The 26,252-nt window shown below is 52.8% G+C and overlaps 7 protein-coding genes across 9 annotated transcripts; 3 read left to right on the top strand and 4 right to left on the bottom strand.

The window, feature by feature from the left end:
• Positions 1-141: 141 nt before the first annotated feature.
• On the bottom strand, positions 142-1,985 carry NCU02125 (hypothetical protein). The gene has a single exon (XM_959190.2). The coding sequence runs from the start codon at positions 1,298-1,300 to the stop codon at positions 692-694; it is 609 nt and encodes a 202-aa protein (XP_964283.1). The 5' UTR covers positions 1,301-1,985; the 3' UTR covers positions 142-691.
• Positions 1,986-4,693: 2,708 nt separating this feature from the next.
• On the bottom strand, positions 4,694-6,336 carry NCU02126 (isovaleryl-CoA dehydrogenase). The gene has a single exon (XM_959191.2). It carries the CDS (start codon positions 6,223-6,225, stop codon positions 4,777-4,779), a length of 1,449 nt encoding a protein of 482 aa, XP_964284.1. The 5' UTR covers positions 6,226-6,336; the 3' UTR covers positions 4,694-4,776.
• Positions 6,337-6,702: 366 nt separating this feature from the next.
• On the top strand, positions 6,703-8,813 carry NCU02127 (methylcrotonoyl-CoA carboxylase subunit beta). The gene is made up of 2 exons (XM_959192.3): positions 6,703-7,511; positions 7,578-8,813. Exons 1-2 carry the CDS (start codon positions 6,820-6,822, stop codon positions 8,755-8,757), a joined length of 1,872 nt encoding a protein of 623 aa, XP_964285.3. The 5' UTR covers positions 6,703-6,819; the 3' UTR covers positions 8,758-8,813.
• A 1,387-nt stretch (positions 8,814-10,200) lies between these two features.
• On the top strand, positions 10,201-12,281 carry NCU02128. Of its 2 annotated transcripts, none has more exons than XM_011394638.1 (5): positions 10,201-10,290; positions 10,400-10,935; positions 11,201-11,270; positions 11,381-11,609; positions 11,752-12,281. In XM_011394638.1, the coding sequence occupies exons 2-5, from the start codon at positions 10,521-10,523 to the stop codon at positions 12,127-12,129; spliced, it is 1,092 nt and encodes a 363-aa protein (XP_011392940.1). In that variant the 5' UTR covers positions 10,201-10,290; positions 10,400-10,520; the 3' UTR covers positions 12,130-12,281. The 2 variants fall into 2 exon arrangements, with proteins under 2 accessions (XP_011392940.1, XP_011392941.1); XM_011394639.1 differs by having other exon boundaries at positions 10,201-10,312.
• A 2,557-nt stretch (positions 12,282-14,838) lies between these two features.
• NCU02129 (hypothetical protein) lies at positions 14,839-16,041 on the bottom strand (the record flags this gene model as incomplete). Its single annotated transcript, XM_959194.3, has 3 exons — positions 14,839-14,922; positions 15,196-15,304; positions 15,773-16,041. 3 exons carry the CDS (start codon positions 16,039-16,041, stop codon positions 14,839-14,841), a joined length of 462 nt encoding a protein of 153 aa, XP_964287.3.
• On the top strand, positions 15,187-18,939 carry NCU02130 (hypothetical protein). The gene is made up of 4 exons (XM_959195.2): positions 15,187-15,681; positions 16,279-16,571; positions 16,631-16,824; positions 16,879-18,939. Exons 2-4 carry the CDS (start codon positions 16,463-16,465, stop codon positions 18,367-18,369), a joined length of 1,794 nt encoding a protein of 597 aa, XP_964288.2. The 5' UTR covers positions 15,187-15,681; positions 16,279-16,462; the 3' UTR covers positions 18,370-18,939.
• Positions 18,940-19,750: 811 nt separating this feature from the next.
• Positions 19,751-25,860, bottom strand: rgf3 (Rgf3-like). 2 transcript variants are annotated; one of them, XM_011394640.1, is made up of 3 exons: positions 21,668-25,860; positions 21,441-21,615; positions 19,751-21,392 (listed from the first exon to the last, which is right to left on the bottom strand). In XM_011394640.1, the coding sequence occupies exons 1-3, from the start codon at positions 25,256-25,258 to the stop codon at positions 19,972-19,974; spliced, it is 5,187 nt and encodes a 1,728-aa protein (XP_011392942.1). In that variant the 5' UTR covers positions 25,259-25,860; the 3' UTR covers positions 19,751-19,971. The 2 variants fall into 2 exon arrangements, with proteins under 2 accessions (XP_011392942.1, XP_011392943.1); XM_011394641.1 differs by having other exon boundaries at positions 19,751-21,615.
• Positions 25,861-26,252: the final 392 nt, after the last annotated feature.

Below are 26,252 nucleotides of genomic sequence, written 5' to 3'. Positions count from 1 at the left end.
GACTATACCTACCTCTATGGTATGTGACCAATCATGTGCCAAAATTGACTGGCGGTCTCGGGGCGAAAAGTTTACATTGATCGCACGCCATCATTTCTCTTCTTTCATTCTCCAATCCTCTCGACCAACTTCAACACCAACACGATTAACATCAGTCCGTCTAACCCTCAACAATCAGCCAGACGGCCGCCTCACCACTCGCTCCGTCTTCATGCAGACCGGTCGCTTTTCCGAATCTGGAATTGTCTACGGTCTCGTGTTTTCCCGCGAAGAGATTGAACATCCGTGACACATGACAGGCTTCATCTGCGTCTCGATCTGACCAGACAAGATCGACTGCGAGTGGAAATCCAGTACCTTGCGATGAAGATCTCCATGTCTGCAATGTCAAATTACATTCTTGATTGCTAAAGACAGCGCGTTCTAAAATAACACATACTCGAATCCCACCGGCCTTTTTCCGTTCTTTTGACAGTCTCTTTTGCCTTCACACCCTAAAACATCACCGTCACAATTTCCATGTGTCTTTCTGGGAGATCACGCAGTTTCCCCCCCGCATGTATTCCATAACCTGAATGTCTCGAAGGCCCTTCGCTCACAAAGGGAGGATGGCCTTCCTTCGCCTTCCTTCGACATTTCTCCCAGTCTCGTGCAATCTCTCTCCCACATCCACCCCGTCAACAGACCTCAACTAGGCATTGTTGATGGTATATCCCGATTTCCTAACATCCGCTACCGCCTTCTTCACAACAGCAACTTCGCTCGCAAATCGAAGTTTCTGGTCCACCTCCGAGATGAGAACCCATGAAGCCTCGAGCTTTTCATATGTCTCCTGCGTCCCATTGTCTCGTGTGGCCGCCGAGTCAGCCGTTGCCACGAAGAAGAAGACGGCCTTGAGCGCTTTGGTGTCCGACTGCGGGTCTGGATAGAGGCAGGTACCGACAAACTCGGTGCTCAGGTGCCCTTCGGTGATCTGTGGGCTCTTTTGTGGTGGCCCATCAGCCTCTTCGTCGACGGTAGGCAGTGTTGCTCTCGTAGCAATGTTGAGCTCCAGCGGCGTCGCCCGCACTCCGGTCTCTTCGTATGTCTCGCGCAGAGCCGCGTTGAGCATGGGCTCGTCAATGTTCCTTCGACCCTTGGGCAGCTGAAAGATCGAAAGGTTCCGGTTCCAAATCAACAGCACCTTTCCACGGCCGAGGTCAAGCGTCACGGTGCCGCACGAGATCACAAAGGCGTTAGCTGGGTGGAATACCATGCTGGCATCAATGCCATCCAGCCATGGCTGAAGATCGATCGCCATTATGTTGTCGGTCCTGTTGTCGGTTGTTGGTTTAAAAGTTTTGGGAGGCCAGCGAGGTTCACTGCTGCGGGAGAAGTTCTCCTTGTGTGTGTTGTGGGAGCACCGAGGAGCTGCTCAAGGATGCCCACATATATATGGTTGCCAGTGCAAGGAATGAACAAGCCGAGGATGATGCGTTCCAGTCTCGCCACAGCTTCGACAAGTCTGGTATATGGGCCACGCCACAAAGCAATTTCTCTGTTGTGAAAAGCAACTCTCTCGCTCTCTCCCAATACCATACTCAAGTTATATTAACAGTACCATTCATCCCTTTCGCCTGCAGACCGAGCGGCTCAGAAACACGCCATGGTTAGTACCCAGTACTCCGGACCATTTCATCCTGATATTCAAACGCCGGTGAGCGACAGGAGCAACCGGTCAATCTGCAGGACTGGTCCAAAGCATGGGTTCACGGACTGAAAAAGAAACAAGCGGCCAGTTAACGCCTGCCCCCCAGTTCCCTATGCAATATATTATCCATGAACGCGAACTCCGAGCCTTGTGTCACGACCATGGTTCACAAACCTACGTGCCGTATCGCCCTGTCGTGCTGCGAGTTCGACGGTCCGATACAGCTCCACGTGTTGTCCTCCTTCTAAGTCGTCAGTCTTACCACAGCTGTCGTCGAATCAACACCAAAGTTGGCCCCAAATCAAAGCAGCGTTATGTGATACCTGGGAGCAAAAGTTCATGATGTCTCGTTTGAGTAATCACAACGTCGACTGAATTCACTGCATTCTGGTGACGATGGTGGCTAATCATACCACCGTAGCACCATCAGATGCCCGATGCTGTACATTGCCCAAAAGCTATCATCTTTTCAGGAGTGCCGGTACAAGTCGGTTTCTTGGTATAAACCCAGAGCCCTACTCCATTTGTGTTGTGAAAGATCTTCACCGCTGTTCTATGGTCTCTGTTTCTTTGTAGCTTTCAGCTGTTCGTTCCGGATTCCGTTTCCTTGCCTGGAGTTTCTATGACGGGATTCAACCCTGTAGAGGGAGAAACTCTTTTTTCACATTGGATACTTTTGGGGCAAGCAAGCAGTTATGTGCCATCTTACTCTTCATTTTGCCCCGTAAAGCACTCGGTCACCGACATTTTACCTGATGCCTTCCCCTGCCTACACCGGCGCTCCCGTTCCTGTTCCGGCGTCGACAAGCTGATTTTCACCGGGGTTCTCTGCGATTGCCCGCTATGCAAACATTTTCTCGTAGAGGAAGGTTCAATCATATCCGTCTTGTCAGGGTAGCTCACCCGATTAACGGAAACGGTTCTCCTACGTACTCCTCAGAAACCGGGGTCCAACGGCTGGTTCGTATCCAATGAGCCGCCAACATACATTCGCTCCCATCCTTCCACGCTGTCCTATTCGAGTAGCCCGCGCATATGATATTCATTAGATCTTCTCGACCTCTCCCTTTGACCGGTTGAAAGTTGCTACGCTCTGCGATCCTACCGCTCCGACCTTGTACTACCAACTTATAACTATCATTCGCAGATTGCCCCCTGGGGAGGTCTTACAAGCTCTCCGTTTGCCTATGGTATCAAAGGGAATGGGCCCATGTTAACCAACAAATTGGGCATGAGTATACCCTGACAAGTCCTTTGGCGGTCTTTAAGTTTTAGGCAGAGTAGAAACTTGAAGCGCACACACACTCACCTGCTATGTGGGATGATGCTTAAGCAAGCCGTGTCCTTAGATGCTACGCTATCCAAATATTACAGAAGGCAATAGGAAGTTAGTCTACATGAAGACGAACGAACAGGAACCCCGAGAGTACGTCCAAAGTAATGGCCCGCTGTTCAATGCGAGGTATCATTGATCATCACAAGGGGGTGAAGTATTGAGCACAATCGAAATAATTCTCCTGTCTCCCCTTGATAAATGGAGGTCTGGACTTTGGAAGTCATTGCAAATTCTGCGTGCCCAGAAAGTTCTGTCTATTTGGTTTCGTCGCTCCCGGCGTAAAGTCCAAAGGTGGTTTTTGTTCGCTTCTGCATCACCGAGATCACATGGCTCCGGAATGGTCATCCTAAGCACCAGCGGCCACTGCTGTCTCATATATTTCTCGAGATCCCGTATCACGTCAACTGGAAAAGGTTTAAGAAGGGGGCTCATCTTGGTTTCGGACAGACATCAGTCCCGGCAAGGAACACCAACGGGTATATGCTCACATTACGAAATCCCCAGTTCGCGTAAGCATCTTTCAGGGAAAATGCAGTGGCGAAGAGACATTGCTGGTTTAGCAATACGACGACAGAGATGCTAAGCCTTGGGTAAACATGGGGAAAACGGGCGAATGACGGCCTCAGCCGCCCGTTCAGTTGACAAACGCGGCTAATCGGACATAACCGCAAGCTGGGGAGGATATAAAGAGAGACTTACGAACGATACCTCTATCATAAGGAGAGCTAAGGGAGAAGCGCGTTGAAGGAGCTTGGTAATATCAGGTCAGCCTTAATGTGCAACTAAGTGTCGACGATCCGAACTCGAGCTCAGTAAAAGCACCCATCTACCCAGGCCAATGTTGCATGATATCTCTGATGCTACGTTGATACTGATGATCCAGACACTCGGTTCTGCGGATCATTGTGGAGGTCAGAAAGAAACTGATCGAATATACAAACATGGCCGGGACGTATAGCTGATACTGTGACTATTCGACGGTGTTAGTTCTTACTCGCGGTTGAAGGGGAGGGGGCTGGGCTGCTTCACCAACAAAGGTTACGTGCGTATGCCAGGGCCGCCATGATCGTACACGTGTATAAGCGAAGCTCTTCCCCATGTGGATGCTTCCCACAAGTTTTTGTGGGGGAAAGGTTCCCGAGTAAGGAACACTCGCTGACAATGCGCGCTCTCCTTCGGCGGTTTAGTGTCATGCGTTTTCATATGAGACAGAGCGGACCAACCAGGTTCTACCACACAATTGTGCGGCTCATATATCACATTTTTGACCACCATCCCGTTCTCATCAAGATGAAGGAGTGGTCAATAAAGGGTGGGGGTCATCCTTGTCTGAACGCAGGCACAAGGCACACGACACTCACACAGACCAGGGTGTGAGAAGACTAATGCGAAGCAACGAAGGACAGGCAAGGGGCGGGAAGGCCGGACAAGGTAGATCGTCGTCATCATCATCATCATTGTCGAATGTCAAATATCACAATGGTACACGGAGAGCAAGGAACGAAAAGTCTGGGCCCGTTACAGCATCTCATGCAGCAGCTGTGTACACTAGCCTCATGATGCAGCTTGTTAAGGGGGCATATTGGAGAGGGTCTTCTGTACGGTTTTCCTGAACAAGACATGCGAACAAAGTGGAAGAAACCACACTATTCTCAGTGGAGAGGCTGATACTGAAAATGTCGAGAGCACGCTTCTGTCTATAGAGGTATCCAATGCCATTGCCAATCTAATAATAAATTCTACAGACAAGCTAGTTGTTGGCCAAATGGGCATATTCCTTGTTGAAAACCCTTCCAATGACCATCCTCCTAACTTCTGAGGTGCCCGCGCCAATCTCATACAACTTGGCATCCCTCATGATCCTCGACACCGGCATCTCCTCCATGTAGCCCATACCACCCAAGATCTGAATGGCATCCAGAGCGACCTCGGTCGCCCTCTCTGCCGCATACAAAATAGCACCAGCGCAGTCTTGTGTCTTGATAACCCCTTGCTCATCAACCGTCTTGGCCGTCGCATACGTGTACGCCCTCGACGCCTGCAACTTGGTGTACATATCGGCCAACTTGCCCTGCAACAGCTGGAAATGGGCAATCGGGGTGCCGAACTGCTTCCTCGAGTGAGCATACGGCAAGGCAACATCCAGCGCCGCCTGCATCAAACCCAGCGGTCCCGCGCTCAGCACCAGCCTCTCCAGATCCAGTCCCTCCATCAACACCCTCACGCCCCCATTGACCTTGCCCAGCACATTCTCCTCGGGCACAAATACATTCTCAAACACTAGCTCGCCGGTGTTCGACCCACGCATGCCCATCTTGTCCAGCTTCCTCAGGCACTCGAACCCCTCTGCCTTGACGCCGTCCTTCTTCGTCTCAACGATAAAAGCCGTGATCCCTTTACTTCCAGCATCCGGCTCCGTCTTGGCATACACCACAATCACGTCCGCATCCGGGCCATTGGTGATCCACATCTTGCTTCCATTGAGCTTATACCCGCCGCCCTCGACCTTCTTGGCCGTCGTCCGCATGCTGACCACATCGCTTCCACTTCCACTCTCACTCATGGCCAACGCACCGACCTTTTCGCCGGAAATCAGTCCCGGCAGGTATTTCTCCTTTTGCTCGGCGTTGCCGTTCAGACTCAGCTGGTTCACGCACAATTGGCTGTGCGCGGCATAGGACAAGGCAATCGAGCCCGAAGCGCGCGAGAGTTCCTCCATGACGACGCAGTGCGCTTGGTAACCCATCGACAGACCGCCGTAGGCTTCGTCGGCCGTGATGCCGAGCAGACCGGCGTCGCCGAGGGCCTGCCACATGTGAGGCGGGAAGGCATTGGATTTGTCGGTTTCGGCGGCGAGGGTCTCGGGAAGGGAACGCCGGACGAATTCTTGCACGCGCTCGCGGAGCTCGGCGAGGTCGGTGGGGGAGGGGGGAGTGAAGCCGGCGGGGTGTTTGTTGTGGTGGGAGGCATTGCGGCGTTGAGTTTGGATGTGGTTGAGGGTTAGCAGTGGTGAGACTGTGGTTGGTGATGGGCGGCGTGTTGTTGTGGTTGTGGTTGTGGTTGTTGTTGTTGTTGTCGCCGTGTAAGTGCTGTGGAGTCGCGATTGACGGGGAACCCTTGAAATCCCCGTGGGGATTCTGGGGATGGATTTGGTGGTGGTGGAGCGCGCAAGGGCGCGGGAGAGGCCTTGGGTGGACATTTGTGTGTTTTGTCGGGTTCTGTTTACTTGGTGAAGACTAAAACTGATGGTTACTCTGGCAGTAGATAGATAAAGTTGGGAGAAAGGGGAAGAGAGCAAAAACAAAAAAAAAGTCACAGTTGTAATCAAGTCGGGATGAGCTCCGTTCATCCTTTCTCTTGTGCATCCCCTGGATCCCCCTCTCGCCATCCACTAACAATGGCCAGCCACGAATTACACCACCTAGCGTTAACGTGGTTTCTGTTCCAAACATCCCGCATCTAGCCAGAGCCGCGGCAGTCTTTGATGGTAAATGTTACCCTTGTGTTCTATTGAAAGTGGACGGTTGGCGACGGCTTGCCTCGGGTTTTGGCGATCTTGTTAGTGATCCTTGTTGTGATTGGCTACATGGAAGCCGGGCATTGGGTTTCACAAGCCCGTGAGGGGTACGTCAGACGGTGTGATGGATGCCAATGTCGAGATCTGAGATGGCAGCCGCTCAAGTTAGACCGAGGACTTCGGCTGGGCGCGGCGGAGTTGGAAGGAAGTTGTCGTGGGCGTCTTTTCCCCTTCAGTTGGTTTTGTTGTTTTCCTCTTTCTTTTCGTCCTTCTTGTATGCTGTGTCGAGTTTGTAAGTGTCCGGTAAACGCCATCATCACCATGTCCTTCTCGTCCGCCAGCAGGAGAGAGGTTCTCCTCTTCTCCAAGCAATTGTCCAGAGCAGCCTCCACATCCCCACGATCCGCCAGTTTACCCCTGCATCCCCGCAATCTCGGGCTCCTCCTCCACAGCAACCAGCAGCAACCACAACAATCACAACGTCAACAAAGCCTCCTCCAGCAACAACGACGCTCGGTCGCAACTTTCACGACTCCCCACCAAGCCAATGCCATCTCCGTCCTCAAGTCCGATGTCGACACCGACTCCCCCGAGTTCAAGGAGAACGAGCGCCTTATGGGCGAGGCCATGGCCCGTCTAGAAGAGCTCACCCGCAAGGTTCACCAGGGCGGTCCCCAGAAGGCGCGCGAGAAGCACCTTTTGCGCAAGAAAATGCTTCCGCGCGATCGCATCACTGCATTGATTGACCCTGGCACAACGTTCTTGGAGCTTTCTCCTTTGGCTGGCCATGAACTCTACCCCGAGGCAGATGTGCCCGCCGGTGGCATCATCACGGGTGTGGGTGTGGTTGAGGGCGTTACGTGCGTTATCGTCGCCAATGACAGCACTGTCAAGGGTGGCACTTATTATCCCATTACGGTCAAGAAGCATTTGAGGGCGCAGGAGGTTGCCAAGGAGAACAACCTGCCGTAAGTCTCGACCTTTCTTTTCACGACACATGTACATACGGTTCACTGACACGGACGACCAAACAGCTGCATCTACCTAGTCGATTCTGGTGGCGCCAACCTTCCCCATCAGTCTGATGTCTTCCCCGACCGCGAACACTTTGGTCGCATCTTCTTCAACCAAGCCCGCATGTCCTCTCAAGGTATCCCCCAGATCGCCGTGGTCATGGGGCCCTGCACCGCTGGCGGCGCCTACGTTCCCGCCATGTCCGATGAGAGCATCATCGTCCAAGAGCAGGGTCATATCTTTCTTGCCGGCCCACCGCTCGTCAAGGCCGCCACCGGCGAGGTCGTCAGCCCCGAGGAGCTTGGTGGCGGCGCCATGCACTCCTCCGTCTCCGGTGTGACCGATTACCTCGCCGTCGACGACGCGCACGCCATTGTGCTCGCCCGCCGCAGCATCGCCAATCTCAACTGGCCGCGCGGCTCCTCCACAGGTGCCGTTACCCCGGCCGACTTTGAGCAGAAATTTGAAGAACCGCTCTACAGCGCCGACGAGCTCTTGGGAATTGCCTCCACCAACCTGCGCAAGCCCCTACCCATCCACGAGGTCATTGCCCGCATCGTCGACGGCTCCGCCTTTGCCGAGTTCAAGCGCGACTACGGCACCACGCTCGTCACGGGCTTCGCCAAGATCTACGGCCACCGCGTTGGCATCGTGGCCAACAACGGCATCCTCTTCAGCTCTTCTGCCCTTAAAGGCGCACACTTCATTGAACTTTGTGCCCAGCGCGGCATCCCGCTCGTCTTCCTCCAAAATATCTCGGGCTTCATGGTCGGTCGCGACGCCGAGCGCGAGGGTATCGCCAAGAACGGCGCCAAGCTAGTCACGGCCGTGGCGTGTGCGGACGTGCCCAAGTTCACGGTCGTCGTCGGCGGCAGTTACGGCGCGGGCAACTACGGAATGTGCGGACGGGCGTACTCACCCAGGTTCTTGTGGATGTGGCCAAACGCTAGGATTGGCGTCATGGGTAGTGAGCAGCTGGCCAAGGTGATGGAGACGGTGGGCACCAAGGCGGATCCTGAGTTGCAGGACAGGATTGAGAGGGAGAGTGATGCGGTGTTTTCGAGCGCCAGGCTGTGGGATGATGGTGTTATCCCGCCGCAGCATACGAGGAGGTACTTAGGACTTGGTTTGAGGGCGGCGTTGGGTGGAAGAAATGAGCAGGCGCCTAGGGGGACCAAGTTTGGTGTCTTTAGGATGTAGTTTAGCGTGTTGCTCCAAGCTAATTAATTGCTTATTGACATCTTTGTTCCGCCGAGAACTTGGCCTTTAACTGGGTACGACCGTTGGGAATAGCTTCATTCTTTTGTGCCTGTTACGGGGAGAGCTCTACAGGGGCAACGGCGACCTGACTTACTCCACATCTCCGAGCTCCACCGAGCCACTGGCCCCACGGCGGATCTCCACCATGCCCCCATCCCGCTTCAGGCAGAAAGTGCGGGGAAATGGAGAACTGGACGAGAAAGTGGAGAGTCTTCGTGCGGGGTAAGTGGAGCAGTACCTGCCGTGCCTGCTTTGGTTCAGGCCGTTGAGGCCACAGCCAAATGACTTTGATGTCTTCCCTGAAGTCTGGAAACAAGACTGAAAAGAGAATGAAGAGAGAAAGGAGAACGGTGGAGCAAGGCATGAGCTCAGCTCAGCTGAAAATCAGCTGAATATCTGATGATTCTGAAGTTCAAGATCGACAAAGCAAAACCGCGAAAAGGCAAACAGCCTGAACAACTGGCAGGTCCTGGAGGCGAAGAGTGAAGATCCTTTGCGGTCAGCCGGTGTTCTGAAACATCCATCTCCCGCCTTGGATATAATCCAGAAATACATACCGGCCGGGTTAGTGTGCCTGAGTGCTTGATGTTTCTGGACGGAAGGTCGAGAAGCTTTAGTTGAGGTGAGGTAGAGGTAAGTAGCAGCTGCGGTGCAGAATTTGAGGATATTTGCCTGTTGTATTTGCGTTTGAGTGGTCTAGTCTAGAGTTTTCAGGCTACTATCGGAGACCCTGAGTTGGGAGATTCGAACTACATCGGGTTATCTTTCCCACACTCAATCGCCTGTGCAGTCTTGGCGGACGTGTGTGTGTACACGCACACACGACTTTTTGGCAAAACGGACTATCGATAAGATTTCGTTTGCTTATATCTCTACCAAACGAAGAGATAAAAGAAAATGGACTCAAATTTTAGAATCGGCGTACCTAAGACTACTAAGACAATAATCTTTTCTATAGTATAATTGAATTTCTTCATCTTCGTCTTTCGTTTCGATGGTCCGTTTTGCCAAAAAGTCGTGTGTGCGTGTACACACACACATCCGCCAAGACTGCACAGGCGATTGAGTGTGGGAACTGTGACCGTTACAGAGGTGGGAATGAATGGATGATATGGGCTAAAACTGCCAGGTTGGTGATGCGCTATTTGCATTCTTCCGGCAAATAGAGGTTGACGATGGTGGGTCTAGGCCCTGATCGTCGTCCAGATTTTTTCAAAGCTTCGGTTGTACGAGAGTTCTAGACGTCCATGTTGTAACAGATGCTGCGAGGGGAGCCTGCATATGCATATCTTCCCTGAGCTGAGCAACGTGTGGTAGGTGTAGTAGTGTACGTAGCAGAAGTTGTCGAGGGCTGTATACACTAGGAAAAACTTATCCTTTCCCAGATAAAAAAAAAAAAAACTTGATACAAGACAACGGAAGTTATTCCAACATCAAGATCATTTCATCCCTTATTGTTTTCTGTATCTCAAGGTCAGTACTAACTCTAGCGACAGTAAGTTGGGATCGAAGCCACCTTGAGGTTGCCAAGCTCTCTCCTTGGCTATTAACTTCCTGAACTGTCACTTACACAATCTCGCAGCCCAACAGACATAATCTTCACAACGGCACGACAAACTTTGGGCTCTCGAGCTCCCTAAGAACAGCTCAACGGCGAAAAATACCCAACCAGACACACATATTCATCATCATCACCTTTCATAATGGCAACCCGCGCCGTTCCCCGCGCCCTCCGGGCCAGCAACATCTTCTCCACAGCAGCCCGCCCAACCATCCAAACTATTCTGCCCTCAAGCCAAAGAGCCTTCCACATCAGCGCAATTCGTCTCCAAAAGAAGAAGAAGAACACCACCACCACCACCCCTGGAGCGGGCGCCTTCGCCCGAACTGACGACTCGATCACTGTCGAATACCCCGAAGACCCCTCCAAACTCCCTTCTTCGCAGCCAGTGGACAGCGGCATAGGAAGAGCGGGGCAGAATGTTTTCCCGACGCTTGCGACGTTCTCTCTTCAGGGAAAGGTGGGCGTGGTGACGGGCGGAGCGAGAGGGTTGGGGTTGGTGATGGGGCAAGGGATCGTGGTTAGTGGTGGGGATTTGGCTATTGTTGATTTGAACAGTGGGTTTTTTTTTTTTTTTTTTTTTTTTTTTTTTGGTTTTTCTTATCCCGGGGTTGGGGGGGTGATTGATGTTGAAGGGGGGGATTGCGACTTGCAAAGGGGTGTGGTAAAGATGAGAAGGGGTGGGAGTGAAGGTGAAAGTGAAAGTGAAGTAATGGTGAAGAATGAGATTACGGGAGACAGCGGGGAGGATCAAGTGAAAATGAAGAGCAATCCCGAGAAGAAGAAAACGGAAGCGCTGACTACCGCCTCACAAAAAAACAGAAGAAGAAGCAACCAAACAAGCCCAAAACATCGTCGAGACCTTCAAGAAGGACTATCCTTCCGCCAAGAAGTTCGTTATCTCTTCTTTACTCCCCCTTTCCTCTCCTCCCCTTAATTCATCCTTTCCTCCCACCCCTCTCACGATTTTTACTGGTTACCATCTCAACTAACATCCACCAGAATCCCCAAAGTAACAGCCCACTACGCCGACGTCTCCGACCCAGCCTCCGTCGACGCCTGCATCGCCGAGATCGTCGCCGAGCACGGCAAAATCGACAACCTCGTCACTTCTGCCGGCTTCACAGAGAACTTTGAAGCGGTCAACTACCCAGTAGACAGGCTGCGCAAGCTCTGGGGCGTCAACGTGGACGGCACGTACTTGTTCGCCACGGCTATTGCCAGGCATCTGGTAAGTCGTCGCACTGCCTCTGTTTGAAATGTTCTAGATAAGCCAAGCCAAAGCTTGATAATTTCGTGTCCTGGAAGACAAGACAAGACAAGACAAGACAAGACAAGACAAGACTAACAACCATTTCACTCGACTTACCTAGATGGACCGCAACTCCCCCGGCTCCCTCGTCTTCATAGGCTCCATGTCCGGCAGCATCGTCAACGTGCCCCAGCCGCAGACTCCTTACAACGCCTCCAAGGCGGCCGTCCGACACCTAGCCGCCTCTTTTGCGGTAGAATGGGCCAAGGCGGGAATCCGTGTCAACTGCATTTCCCCCGGCTACATGCTCACGGCCTTGACCAAAAAGATCCTGGACGAGAACCCGGACTTGAAGGAGAAGTGGACTTCGCTGATCCCGCAGGGCCAGATGGGTAACCCCGAGGATTTGATGGGTCCAGTCACATTCTTGTTGTCGGATGCTAGTCGGTATGTGACGGGGGCGGATCTGAGGGTTGATGGGGGGTACACTTGTACGTAAGTGGGATGATGGGGAGGAAAAGGGGATTCGGTCTTGTGATGAAAAGCGGTTGGATGCGGTTGGATGGGTATATTGAAGATGGGAGGGAAATGGTGAAGTAAATGTTAGAGGGTATTGAATGTGAGCAGCTATAATCGAACAGCATTGTTTCGTGTATTTGAACTTGTGTGCTTAGTGTTCATGTTCATCTCTAGCCCCTATCTGTGCACTATGTAGCTATTAACGGGAATACGTTCCAGCTATTTGGGCATGGTAAGACATAGCTCAACTATAAAGTTGTATTCTCGGGTGCTCTGATCCGTTGGTTGATATCCGCGTGTAGATGACTAGACCACTTTGCCATTTGTTACCACCCTTAGGCATCAACCAAATCGCGATATCTTTCTTCAAGTCACTGCTTTACCGGACCTTAGTTCTACTGCGGTTAAAAGCACTTTACCCTTGCTTTAGACTCTACTATCATTAGAAAGCCCCATGTTTCTCATCGAGTCATCCGGAGATGATCTCCTCCCGATCTTCTCGTTGATCGATCGCTACGAGTTTCCTACTCCTTGTCTCGCCTGTTTTTCACCGAAGCCTCAACCCTTATTGGCCCTCACCTTGACCTTGTACGCTAATCTGTAGTTGCCGCGGAAAAAGAAAACGTGGCGATTTCTCCACCTATTCACATATATTTCCCCTCTCATAGGTCTCAGTCATGACTTGTGACATCTATCTGGACCAGGAGCCAGTGACGATGGCCAAACCAAAATCTGACCACAGGCATAACATGATCTCGACACACCAATGTTTCCAGCTTTCCAACTCCCAAAGAAAAGAAGGAGGAAAACAAAAAGTGTAATTGAGCCGCGCTCGGTTGGCGGTGTGATAGGCAGAGGGGAAGGCAAGCAGCTGATCGGAGATCCATAGCTGAGCTCAAATTCCACAGCATGGCACAGGATGGAATTGATGGCGGGATGTAAAAGCCCAACGGACGCCTCTGATAGGGCTCCCAGACATGCGAGAGGAAGCCATCTTGCAAGTAGCGAGGGCTGGAAGACTGGCCGGTGGCAAAAGTCAGAACGTCTTTCTTTCTTCGAGGCAGGAACGAGTAAACGTAAAGCAAGTGTCGTTATCGTGAACCCAGATGGCTGAGAAGGTTGGTATGGATGGCATGTCACATTGTCTCTCCATCCCCCGCTTTATCTCATACCATGTCTTGGCTTCTTGCGGCTCACGATGACTTACGGCACAACAACCGTTGTCGATAGGTAGAAAATCCGTCTCATACAAGAGTTGTTGCGAAGATTCCCGCGTGCTTGGCTGATCATATCATGCCAAAGTCAATCCTTTTCCTACCAATGGGCTGGATCTATGTAGTTGAAAACGAGGTGTGGTTGTGTTTTCTGACCCTTGGATCCGTGATCTGGGTCACACGACCCGCGAAGCCCCCGTGATTGGTGGCCGTCTCGACCCGTTATCCGTTGGGTGGAAGGAAGGGTAACGTCCCCGTCTCCGTCCCTCCCCGCAAACGGCAGATCAGTCACCAGAGAGTGCGGCTGCACTTTTTTGAAGCACAACTTTCCACATATCCAAGCAGCTTGTTTGTGGTCGTGAAGGGCTAGGCCGCTAGGTAGCCATACATGGGTTTGTTGCACTTTGTGCTACGACTTGCAAGTCAGCTGGGCGAGACAAGACGGGAAAGGATACGAGACGGCATGTCTTGGGCAACCCCGTTGGACAGTCCCGTGGAAGAGGGAAGGACGATATGACTGATCGTGAAGCCGAGAAAGGAAGGCAGGTCGTGTGTTGATATGTAGCTGGCTGTGGGCGACAAATGAAAGTCTAGCCGCCAGGTACCGAACGTTTTCTAGACCGAATGTAACAGAAGGCCTTTTTGGTGTGGCAGGCTGTTACTGCTGTAGGATGTGATGCCTCCTTCAGTGGTATGACATGGATGCCAGAGGGACGAGGGAGAGTGTGGGGGTTAGACTCCGTCACAACTTTCCCTTCAACCCCGTAGGCTAGTAGAGGTAAATCAGTGATACAGGCTACCGCCGGTGGAAATGATCAGCCTGGTCTGTAACCCACGTGTCTTGTTCTGCCAAAGTTACCTCGATCTCGGGACCATGAGAAGCCGGGTGTTGGATGGTTACCATCTATCCGAAGGGAGGAAGACGTGGGGGACTGGAGGCGCGAGGGGGGAGTAGAGCTGAGCGAGCTAGGCTGCAGTGGGCGACGACGACATCTTGATTCGTTTGTAATCCCATCAAGAGGACAACAAGAATAACTCAAGGGAAAAGGACCAATGCTGATGTCGGTACTCCTTCTCAGAGGTGGGCACACAAGAACCGAGGAAAAGACTCGATGACAAAGTGCAAGAGTGAGAACCTGGATGGCCAGAGCCAGTTCGGGGTTACGTACCGGGCTGCTCAGGGAAGCTGCTCTACGGTTACAACAGCTATAGCATGCCCCCCCTGTCACAAGTCAGGGCAGTCGATCTGTCACCTGCCACCTGAATTGACTCCTTGGTATGCCATGTGGGGATATCTTGTTGTTTGGGAAACATGGGAGTCCATACCTACCCGTGTCGCCTTGGGACTTACGAGCTTGGGATAAAAATCAGAAATCCGGTGATGAATAAACCTAATGCACGGCGAGATTTGAGGGTGAAAAGGAAGAGGAACAACCAGGCCCGGATCTCATCTGCATCATTTCAACTGAAGTTGTCTAGAACCACTGGGTACCAAGAGGTAGTGGAGCCCGGGCCTCAACACCTATTTCAGCATCCGCGATGACACTAACACTGTAACACTGTGTTTAGCAAACCTTCTGTTAGTACTCAATGTTCCCTTGCGTGCCCAGCGCACCAACAGGAAGCGCTCCTCCCCCCCCTGTCTGCCAGAGACTTCAACCTTGCACCTTCAGTCACCTCCAAGGTAGTCTAGTATGGTAGGTACATACCCGGACGTAGCCGAGCATCAGTCCAGGCCCCAGATCCTGGAGCCCTAGCGCAGCAGACGTGCCTTCCCTGGACGAGACACATGATGCTGCTTCTTCCACTTTGTTCATGAGGTAGGTACTTACCTCTATCCATTCATAACCTAACCGCACCTGCTTCCCCTCGTTCCTTCGCTGGGCTGACTTTGTTGAACTTTTCACACTTCGTTCACTTAGTTCTTTCAACCTCAGCTGACTACAGTACTTACCTTTTAGGTACACACACCTAAACACACACGCCAACGGGCACATAACACCAACTTGGAATGAGCACGCGGCGCCCTCGCAGCCTAACAACAGTGCAGCTGGTGGTCGGGTTGATATGACCCGGATATGCCGTGGCCCGGAACTTCCTCGCTGTTTCTACTTCTACCTCTAGTACTCGGAGCATCTCAGCGGCCTCGCACCAGCGACGTTACCACGTTGGGTACCCATCTCTAACACCCCTCCTCTTCGAAACCGCGCCCAAGACTTGTGTCTCAGCCTCACCTTGAAAATCCCCCCCCGGGTGGCCTACGGTACTGTCCGGCATCTGCCCGCCTCACAGGCAGAGACAGACACACACTTGCGTTGGTACGTGATGTTCCGTCGCGTGCCACGGCCCCCCGTCACCGCACTACACTATTCCTGCAATCAAGTAAATACCCTACACTACCTTACCTACCCGGCTGAGCTCAGCTGGCAGCTCCCAGGCCCCCCAAGCCTTCGGAGCATTGATGTTCTCAGTTGTGGTGCGGTACTAGCCTCCACTTGTCTTGAGCTCAGCTCGATCGTCACCGCCAGGGCAGCTACCTTGTCATGCTTGCCGCCGGTCACTGTTGCCAGTGCTGCGCATGTGGGTGCGGACATCGGGCACTTGGCCTGCAAAAGTACGAGACTCCGAGAGCATAATACAGCAGTGGTGCTGTGCTTGGACTCACAGTCCTTGCCCATGTCCGGCATGTCCAGGTCCCAAAATATGAGATAACATCATGTCCCCCATCATTACATGTTACTGTCCCTGCTTCTTCTCAACTTCCACCACTTCTTCCTAACCTTTTTCGGCTGGTCTCCTGCTGCCCTGTTCGCGTTTAGCCGTCTGTTTGCTACCTTGCGCTTGCCTGACCATCTTACTCACGTCTCGTGCCCCAACTGGATCTGTTTGCATGTTTTCTGACTTCTTTCGTTCAGAAACTCCAAACCTCCCTGGACATCCTCCGTCACTGGCCCCCCTCCTTCCCAAGCAGTCTTCAATGGCTCTGCTGCGTTAGTGTCGATATCCACAAAAGAAGCCGGCAGCTTTGGCTTGTAAGCAATGGTCGTCGGGCTACCCTGAGGTGCCCGTCGTCCTTTGCGCCCGTCTTGTCCTTCAGCCATGGATTTGGTACTGCCGCAAGGCATCATTATTAACGCTACTGAGGTCTATACCCAACTGGCTAGTTTGTCGGTCGTTTCCTCAGAGGTATTATGGCATTACTGGAACGGTGAGACTTGGACTCATACAAGCATTTACCCCTAGAATCTGGCTAATGCGCATCTTTAGCATACACGGTGATCTCCAAGAAACTTGGTGGCGATCCCACTCACCTCCGCCTAGAGAACTTTTGGTGGCATGTTTGGGGCAGCAATAGAAGGGAGCTTTCCGGTCCCACTCTCGCCAGGCTCTATCAAGACATCTCAACCGGTCCAACAGATGTGCCTCTCGTGGTCCCAAAAAGAAGTCGTGAAATGCTAGAGGTCGGTGATTTTCTCAACAAGTATTAGGGCCGAAAGATGCTAATCGATCTTCAGAGATCCAAGGCCCTTCTGGAGCAGATTAACGCGAATGGACAGGATCCGGCATCCACACAACAACTGGAGGAGAATAGGGTAGAGGGCCGTGATGTTACGGTCACAATGAAAGCACCAACCCCATCTTCCTCAAGGCCACCTCCGCCACACCCGATCCTGAAAAAGCATAGCGCTCCCGTACCAGGACCTCGACATACTGCCAGATTCGCTTCACCACCACGTGCCGGAGAGGGTGTGTCCATCACCAAGGGCGTGCCAGAGCCGTCAGCAATGCCACCTCCGCCATTACCGACTGCGAGAAAGACGAAAACAACAGCAGAATCTCCAACTACAATAAGACCTCCGCCGCTTCCATCGCCAGCCAAGCCCGAAAAGCCCACCGCGCAGTTGCCTATTGCGCCTGCAGGTGGTAAAGCTAGCAAGCCTGTAGCCGCCCGAAAAAAGGTCGTGGCGAATACAAAATTAGGGAAAAGACGGCCGGTAATTCCACGTAGGACAAGTTCACAGTCATCAACTGCGACCAATACCCAACAGCGTAAGGTGCCGGTGACAGCAGACCAGTCTCATCAAAGTACTCAGTCGCCAACTGTAGAGGAAGAACCCTTCCAGGAGTCTCCTCCCTCGATTACAGTGGCGTCCCCAACTTCGACCTTGGTAGAATCACCGTTAGAGGTCCCGGTCCCAAAGGTAGCAGAGATGCCGGCTTCAACGTCAGTAGATCATTCCTCTCGGAGCTCGCAAGGTGGCTCAGTATTGTCCCAAGACGAGCAGAGGGCGCCGAGTGCTAAGGCAGCCGGAAAGAGGCCGGCGAGGCCTACACGAAGACCTTCCTCTGGGGGTATTCTACCTGTAACTATCGGCTCCCAAGAGCGGCGACCATTGTTCGTTAGTTCCGGGTTTATGCCTGCCCGGTCTCCCAGCTTACCTCGTAGTGAGCGGAATATTCCGACGACACAGGAGGCTACGAGGAGGAATAGTGTGGAAAAGAAGCCACGTCGTGCGCCTGTTGCTGGGTTCGTGGCTGATCATGATAGTGGAAGTGACACGCCCTCACCAGCGAGAACACGCACCACACGTGTCACCGAAGAGTCTATAGTTGGCTCACCTCGGCCGCCGCTCAGAGTCCCGTTGTTTTCTCAAAGAATGTCAGGGGAGCTCCCCTACTCATCACCACACGCAATGTCTCACAGGCTTTCCGGCGAGATTCCGAATGTACAGGCCTTGACCGAGGAACCCACGACACAGGTGTCCGACACCACTGTTCAGGGGCAGTTTGACTCCGACGTGATAGCAACATCGTCTTTGGTTGAAGCCCGAGATATACCTGACTTTGTGTCGCGCCGGTCGAGGCCGTCGCCCTCGCTTCTCCACGAAGCATTCTCCCCAACACCTCCAAGCACCACTCCAACGATTCCCTTTGGCAGATCGAAGAGCCAACTCACGCTACTGTTGGCAAAGGACAATCACAGGAAGGTGAAGGAAACCCGTTAGTGGCGGATAAGGCAGTTTTTCGGACTGGTGTCGGATGGGGAGGATCCATGGGGTGTGGCATCGCCGCTAGCGAGGCTCCCAGAGCCTTCACCCCAGGAATCATCAGAAGGATCAGTCATAGAAGACAAGCTCGTCCCAGGAGGGCTATTTGTGCCCCCGCAATATAGCAGGGCCACCGGTACCTTTCAAATCCTCTACCGAAGCCAGAAGGCCTGGTTATTCTAAGAATTTTAGCGTGAGTTCAGTTGCATTTTACAGGCGTTTCTTAATTTGGGTATGGAGAGCACACAGAGCAGAGCGTTGTCCCAGCATGGGCATTTCAGCGGTTATTAGGCCTACTCGTCATTTGCATATACGCACGAGTTTGGAGAAAGGCAGCATGTGGTTTACTTTGTTTAATTATGTTTTGTGCTCATCCATTTTTGAAGTAAATCAGTAGGTGATGTCGATTTAATGGGTGTGATGGGCTTAGGTATGGAAGTGAGTGCAAGATCGAGGTACTGCCCTGGGGCTGGATAATGAACTTTTGAGCGTTTATCGTTGCGAGAAAATCACCGAATGAGATTCACCATTCTGCATGTTCCTGTGGAGAACTATGTGCAAGGTACTCTGTTTTCGCCTCCATCAAATGCTCGTAAGTGATTCCGGGAAAGAAGACTTTGAGTAAAGGTGTGCAGAGAGCAGAAGTTATAGCGGGGAAACCATTATACCAATTATAGTATGTTCCTCCTCAAAAAGACTACAAGTAACCGAAGGTGGCAGCTGGGCAACTCAATGTGGTATGTATACCGCGGTGACTGCACTATGGAAGCTATAACCTGAGCGATCGGAACAAATTAATAGAAATAAAACTGGTAAAGGAGGAATACAAAAGAAAGAGAAGAAAAGGTGGCGAGAGAAATGAAGAGAGAAATGACGAGAAAGCTATGTTAAAAAATGGGAAGAAAGAGGTAAAGAGAGAAGTGGAAAGGCTTTGAAAAGAGTTTGGAGAAAGTCTAAAGAAAATCTGAACAGAGGCTGAAAAGATATCCAAGGCCTAAAATACCGGTCTCTATGAAACCTAAAATATCCGTGTCCTACTTGTAATCACTACACGTCTTTATCTTACCATCATCATCCTTCGGGCATCCCGAGAGGTAAAGTTGTTTTCCCGTTATCGAGATATAGTAATAACTGTTCATTCAAGAATAAGAGGTACTCGAAGAAAGAGAGATGTTATATTGTCCAAGTAGACTCCACGTATGCTTATGAACCCGTCCATTTCCATTACGCCCTAGAGGCAACCCAATCCATTGTCCCAATATTCAATTCACACAGGACAAAAAAAAAAAACCGCATGACAGTACAAGGAACAACAACAGCAGAATCTTGGTAGCTCTTTCATCGTTCAATCAGCCAACAATCAGTCAACAATCAGTCACATTATCCATGCTTTATACTCGTATGAATCAAACCACTACACCACCCGCTTTCCCGGTTCTCCAACAGAAGTCTACTTATTACCATTTGCTTATCCCCCACCAAAATCTACAACCCATCCCCACCCAACCTCGCCCCATCCACCTTCCCTTCCTCATCCCCATCGCTCCCCACCCCGGCCATCTAAGCCTTCTCCGCATGCCCATCATTAAGCAACATCTCCAACACAATCTGTCCACCGGGCACCTCAGGATGACTCATGCAAATCTTGACCGTCCCCTTAGTATCCTGCAGCACTCCCGCCTGCAACAAAGTATGCGGCTGCGCATGCTGCTGGCCACTGCCCGTGGGGCCTCTAAACCCATAGTCCAAACACCTTACATCGCGGCCGGCAATGATCTGCCGCAAGCGCCCATTCTCGGCGTTGCGGACTTCGACGTAATCCTCGTTGAACAAGAGGAGGTACTGGCCAAACATGGTGGCTGCTTTGGCCTTTTTCTGTTTGCCCGAGTACTCCATGATCAAAGTGCGGGAGATCTCGCCGTGCTTGTCGACGTAGACGGCGCAGTCCTCGTAGGTGAGAAGGAATTCCTGGTCGTTGAGCTTGAACATGCCCAAGGGCCGCTGGTCCTTGATGCGGGAGGCGATGTTGGCGATGGCGGGGAGGTTGAGGTCGCGCGGGATGGACTGGGTTACTTTTTTGTCGAGGGTCAGTAGCTCAAAGCCCTTGGCGGAGGCCACGGCAATGTAGCTTTGGAACAAGTTGAGCGAGTAGCACTCGGCGGGTATGTAAAATTCGTCGTAGTCGCGGAAGGACTCGGTCGCGCCGGAGCCGAATTTGCGGCTGCCGAAGATACGGGATTTCTTTTCGGTTGCCTTTTGGAAGACGGGCTCGAGGACCTTGAAGGTGTTGTGCATGCCTTCCTTGCGTTTGTAGAAGAGAAGGGTGCGGTCCTTCATGCGGGCGGTGGCAAAGAAGGTGACATCTTTGGCAAGACGCTGGGGAGCCCGTCTGGGGTTATCATGAACGGGGGACGGAAAGTTGGAGACGGGCGCGATCACGTCGAGGGGGTAGGAGATGAGTGACCTGTCGGAGATGAGAATGCAGACAGAGAAGTCCTCGAGGACTGCGATCTGGGTGACCTTGCTGATCTGGACAGAGCGTGTCCAGCCTCGGGGGTTGGATGCTTCCGAGATGTAGACGCCATAATCCGTGCCAATGGCGATGATGGACTTGCCGAACGATTTGAAAGCGGTAGCACAGTTTACCTGAGCTCTGCATACCGGCGGGGGACCGCGACCTTTACCGTATACCTCCTCCATTCCTCGTATCGCCCTGTCCAACGGTGTTCCACTAATCGGCACGCCCGGCTGCCTACCAAAGGTTGAATAAGAATCGTACGCAAAAGCACCGTCAGAAAGAACTCGCAAGCGGAAAGGCTCGGCGTTCTGTGCATGTAGCGCTTCGGCGTGTCTTGTCTTCGCGTCCACAATCGCCTTACACCATTCCGAGCGGTCCAGGGCAGAGGAAGCGTAGAGCGTGTAAATCTCGTGGCCGAGGTGTTTTATCCTAAACGGGTAGATGATCTTTCCATCGTCGACACCTGAACTTGTTAGACGGGTAACGGTGGTGAGGGATCCCATAGACGAACTTGTTGCTGAATGCTCCAGGCCGGGCCGATCGCCTCCGTTAGAGGCAATCTTGTTAAGCTGTGTCCCGGATCCAGCGGTAGCTGCTGTACGGGTCAGAGGTGCTGCGAGACCCTTTTGTTTCGTAACAGGTTCGTCGTGCATGCTTTCCAGGAAGAGGAGTGGCATGGGTATAGGCTGTACACAATTGTCAGCAGGGTACAAGGTGAAATATCGCACAAGGGCTTACCTCTTTCGACACGTCGTATTTCTTCTCATTCCTCCCGTCCTTGGTTGAGACTGCTTTGGCCAAGATGAAATAATGATCAAACAGCAGGGCCTGTGTGTCAACCCAGCGTACTCCCTTGGAACCCTGTCGCTGAAGCTCGCCTTGCTTGAGAAGCTCTCTCCCAAGGTGATCAAGATTGAGGACTGATTGGAAACCGGGTCGAAGGACTAGCTGCTGTTGTAGCTCAAGCAAGGACACCTTCTTGGTCATCTCAGCAACTCTGTCATCGCACTCCTTTGTGACTGACCTGATCTCGTCGATTGCCTTGATGAGGTTCTGCTTCTCTTCACTGTCTTCAATCGTGTTCTTCAAAACCGTGCTGAGCAACAAAGAATATCTTTGCAGACGTGTGATGGGCGCCTTCACAAACGTAGTCCATCCCAAACGCTTGGACCGTCTATGGTTTTGTACGTGTCCCAGAAACTCGCGGAAGAGAATATTCCTATTACTTTCCTTTCGGATAAGGTACTCCGAATTCGGATAAGACGAGCAGTATTCGATGTAAATGGGCCTGGCCTTGCGAATCCACTCTCTGAACAAGTCACTAAACCCAACAATGAAGGGCGCCTGTTCCTGTTGGCGATACTTCAGCTGGGCAAGCAAGTGGTCCTTGTTGATTTGCTGCACCGTATCGACTTTACCAAAGACTGCTTCCAGAAACTTGTCCCTCCTGCTGTTGGGAAGAACAGGGGGCTGGTGCACGCGGAGTTGATCTCTGTAGAGGAGCCGAACAACGTCGAGCTGGGCCATGTACTCCTCTTCACTGGTGACAATCTCGTGCAGAACATTTTGTCTCTCAATCTCCTTTTTGCTCTTCTTTTCGCAATCCTCCGGCTTGACTCCATGGAAGGTCGCCCAGTCCTGAACCACGGGATCATCAGAAAGCAGGTGATCCAGGTTGGCCTTCTTCAGCGTTCTACCGCAGTGATGCGAGTAGCACCTTACTGGAATGCCGTTATCGTTAAGTTTAGGAGCAGACTCCTCGGCCTCATGCAACTTGGGCGCGTAGCAACCATGGCCAGTGAGTTGCCACAAGACACCTGTCATGTGGCCGGTCCCAAACCTGACCCATTCCTCATCTGGAATCAAGAGACCGGACGCAAACATCGAGTCCACTACTGTAGCACTCAAACTTTCCGCGTCAGCAACGTTCATGGTAGGAACCTTGTGACAGAAAAGCTTCACAATTCCCTCTTCGATGGATTTTCTCTTGAGGTCCACTTCGCCGTCTGCCATCTCACGAATCCAGGCAGTAACGCTACTGAGCGCCCACGGTTCGGCGCAACGCTTAATCTCCGTAGCCGTGAGCTTCGATGGAATAAACTTCCTCTTCCTGCCAGGCAAGGTGATCATATCATAGGCAGCAAGCGACGTTGGTGTCCCAGAGTCGTAGCCATCCTGAGACACACTATGGTGGCTCAGATGAGAATGATGCTGGTTAGCATGCTTCAATGCTCTCCTCCGCTCCTCAGCGGCATCGGTTCTGGATCGTGCCGGTGTATGGACAGGAGGGGTATTGCTGTGGCTGGAAAGTGATATCGATCTCTCCACTGCAGCTTGACCTTGTTGGTCATACATGAGGCGCTGATTTACATCCATATTGTACCCCTGTTGAGAAGCGACCCTACTAGGGGGCACTACCGACAGTACTGGACGGCTTTCGCCAAGAGGAGGAACAGCCGGGAGAGGCCGATTAGATATCCCAGGATGATAGAACATATCAGGATACTCTTCCTTCGTAGGCGAGTCACTTCCGCTGTGCCTGGAGTGAATCGAGACATGCTCATCTCCCTCATCGAAGCTCAGCCGGTGTGTTTGCGGGGCCTGAAGGCCACCGGTTCCACCATAGTCAACCGCAGCTTGGGAGAACGGAGCATACTCGCTTCCCGTGTTTTGCGGATATGGCAACGGCCTGGGCCCTTGGTCAAAGTGGGCAGAAGTTGCGGGTGGGGAGCCAACTTCATTCCCGTAGTGCAGGTTTCCCGCATAGCCACCCCCATACAAGCCGAGATCCATTCCGCCAAAATCACTTTCCGTACCTTGTTCCTCAGGCGGTGGTGGTAACTCTCGTTGGTGTCCCGGCGGCTGTATCGGGTGTGTCGGCGAGGTCTGCTGTTGCGCTGCCGGAGGCTCCATATAAGTCGGGAACGATATCCCACCAAAGCCAAAACGTCGGTCGTCCATGTCCTCCTGCATGGCTAGAAGGCCAGCAGCACCTTCGGGGTCGCTCTCGTCGTCATCGTAGTCGTAAGTATTGGGATAGGTATCGGGGATATCATTTCTGTTCACTGTCGATGCATTAGAAGGATAGCGATGTACCGCTGCAGCGGATCCCACATTTGTCGAAGCAGTCGAACTGTAGCGGTGCAGTCCCTGGTCGTCCTCTGATATGTTGCCATTAACGCCACGGTACTGTCGTGGCTCCACCTCCGAGATGATATCACCGAACAAGGCGTCTTGGGTTTGCAGCTCATTACTTTGCCCGTTGGGCCCCCAGCTATGGTGCTCTGGCAAGTCATCCATGGGACGGCTAGGCAGCGGAGCATTTGTCGGGTGTCTTGTAAGCCCCCCGGGTGCTTGTGAATGCGGCGGAGGAGATGGCGCAGAGACCTGGGAATCTGATCTAGAGTTCCGACCGGAAAACGCGGCGTGATCCGCAGAAGCGTAACTAGGTCCGGCGGGCATCTGAGCATGTGCAGTGGGATAGGGCGCCTGAGATGTCATGGTGTTATACGCCATGCCCGAGGCATTCACGGGATAGGAGCCGTAGTACTGCTGGGTGTTGTACGCATTCGCCGGGGGGTAGGATTGGTCATATTGCGGTGATGTGGCGGTGGCAGAGGACGGAGGATACTGTGGACTACGGGCAGGCTCATAGCTGGATATGGATGGAGCGGTAGCCGACTGGGGAGATTGCCCAAACCCAGACTGCGGGATGCCGGGAGAAGTATAGCCATACGTGTATCCATTGTATCCCGAGGAAGCCACTGAAGCGACCGAAGAATGTCTCTGGGGCGTCGCCGTATTTGTGTTGGCGTACGCCGCCGGGTTATAAGCTGGCGGAGTGTAGGTTGTAGGGGTGGGCGCGTAGGTCGGGCTCGTCGGAGCGCCGTATCTCGAGGCCGGGGCGGGGTGGTACGGGAGAGAGGTCGATTGAGTGCGAGCAAAGGCCTGGGGGTTATATGTCGAGTGCGCCGGTGCGGGCGGCGGCGCGCTTGTTTGGGCCTGATACTGGTGTTGATAGCCCGCCATGGCGATGTGCTGAGATTTGTAGCTGAGGCGATTTTGGGCGGCCGGCGCATCCTGTGACGTGGGGCTGCCGAGGAAGAGCTCCTCCTCGGCCCTGCCGACAACGGGGACTCCAGTGTAAATGGCGGGCTGCTGGCGGGCAGCGCTCGGGTCGAACATGGCGGCATCGTCGCCCGTGTTGAAGCTCATGCGTCGCTGGGGAGGATACGGCGAGTTGCTGTTGTCCTGCGCGGCGCCGGCGACGGGGTATTGAGCAGGCGGCACATGGCCATAGCGGCGTGAATCGTCGCCGCGAAACGACATGGCGCTCGAGTGTCTGTCGTGTCGTGTCGTCGTTGTCGGTGTTGACTGTTGGGTGTATAGATAGACGACAGGACCAAGATGGACGGCGCCGAGGTTCAGGCGAGAGCAGCTTCGTGCAATGGCTTCGTGGCGTCGAACTCTCGAGCAACCGACCACCAGACGCAAGGCCGTGACGGGTCGATGAGAGCGAAATTAGATGTCGGAAACAACGGCGACGGGATTGCGGATTCAGGCAAGGTCGCTCGGTGGTGGTAAGGTCTGAATGGGATGCACGTGGGTAGGATAACAGCTTGTTGTCAGTCAGATGCAGTCTGGGGCTGCCATTTAGCGCGCGGCCAGTGGGGCCTCCCGTTATGTCCTATCCGACGGGTATCTTTTTGTTGTATCGTAATCGTATGTACACGTCTTTACAGCAATGATTACTTCATCCGCCGAGTTGGATGAGATGGTTTTGATGTGATTTTGGAAAACTACTGTAAAGTTGCCCTTGAAATGTAGGATCCTGCAACTCGGGTGGCTGGCATGCGTGCCGGACGCAGACTGATGTAGAGGTATGCAATCACATTGAGTCGGACTCCGGCGTCTCAGTCTGACTCTTGTCGAACGTCCAAGTCGTCGGCCTGTCACAAGGCGCAGGCGAGAAGTGATGTGTATGACTTGGTAGGATAGAGTACGTACTAGGTATAGAGGTCTCGGATGGCGGTCGATAACAGCCAAGGTAAACCATTGCCCTGACGGCGCCTTCAATCAGGTAGGTATGTAACGTCTGCTCGGGTAAGACCTGCCCGGGACTGTAAGACCCCCAGTCCGGTCCTAGGTAGCTGTTCTCCTAGGTCAGTTCCTTCTAGGTCTATCACGGTTCCCTTGGCCATGTAATTTAGGTGCCTTGTACATAGCGCGCACAGGTTGAATGGATGGAAGTGGAAGTGTGGAGCAACTGGGGTAGGTAGACTAGACATAGGTTCCAGGCTCCCACCGACATCTCCCTCCCATC

Source organism: Neurospora crassa, linkage group I (assembly GCF_000182925.2).
Source record: "Neurospora crassa OR74A linkage group I, whole genome shotgun sequence".
NCBI classification, from domain to species: Eukaryota; Fungi; Ascomycota; class Sordariomycetes; order Sordariales; family Sordariaceae; genus Neurospora; species Neurospora crassa.
This window is presented reverse-complemented; position numbering and strand designations above follow the sequence as displayed.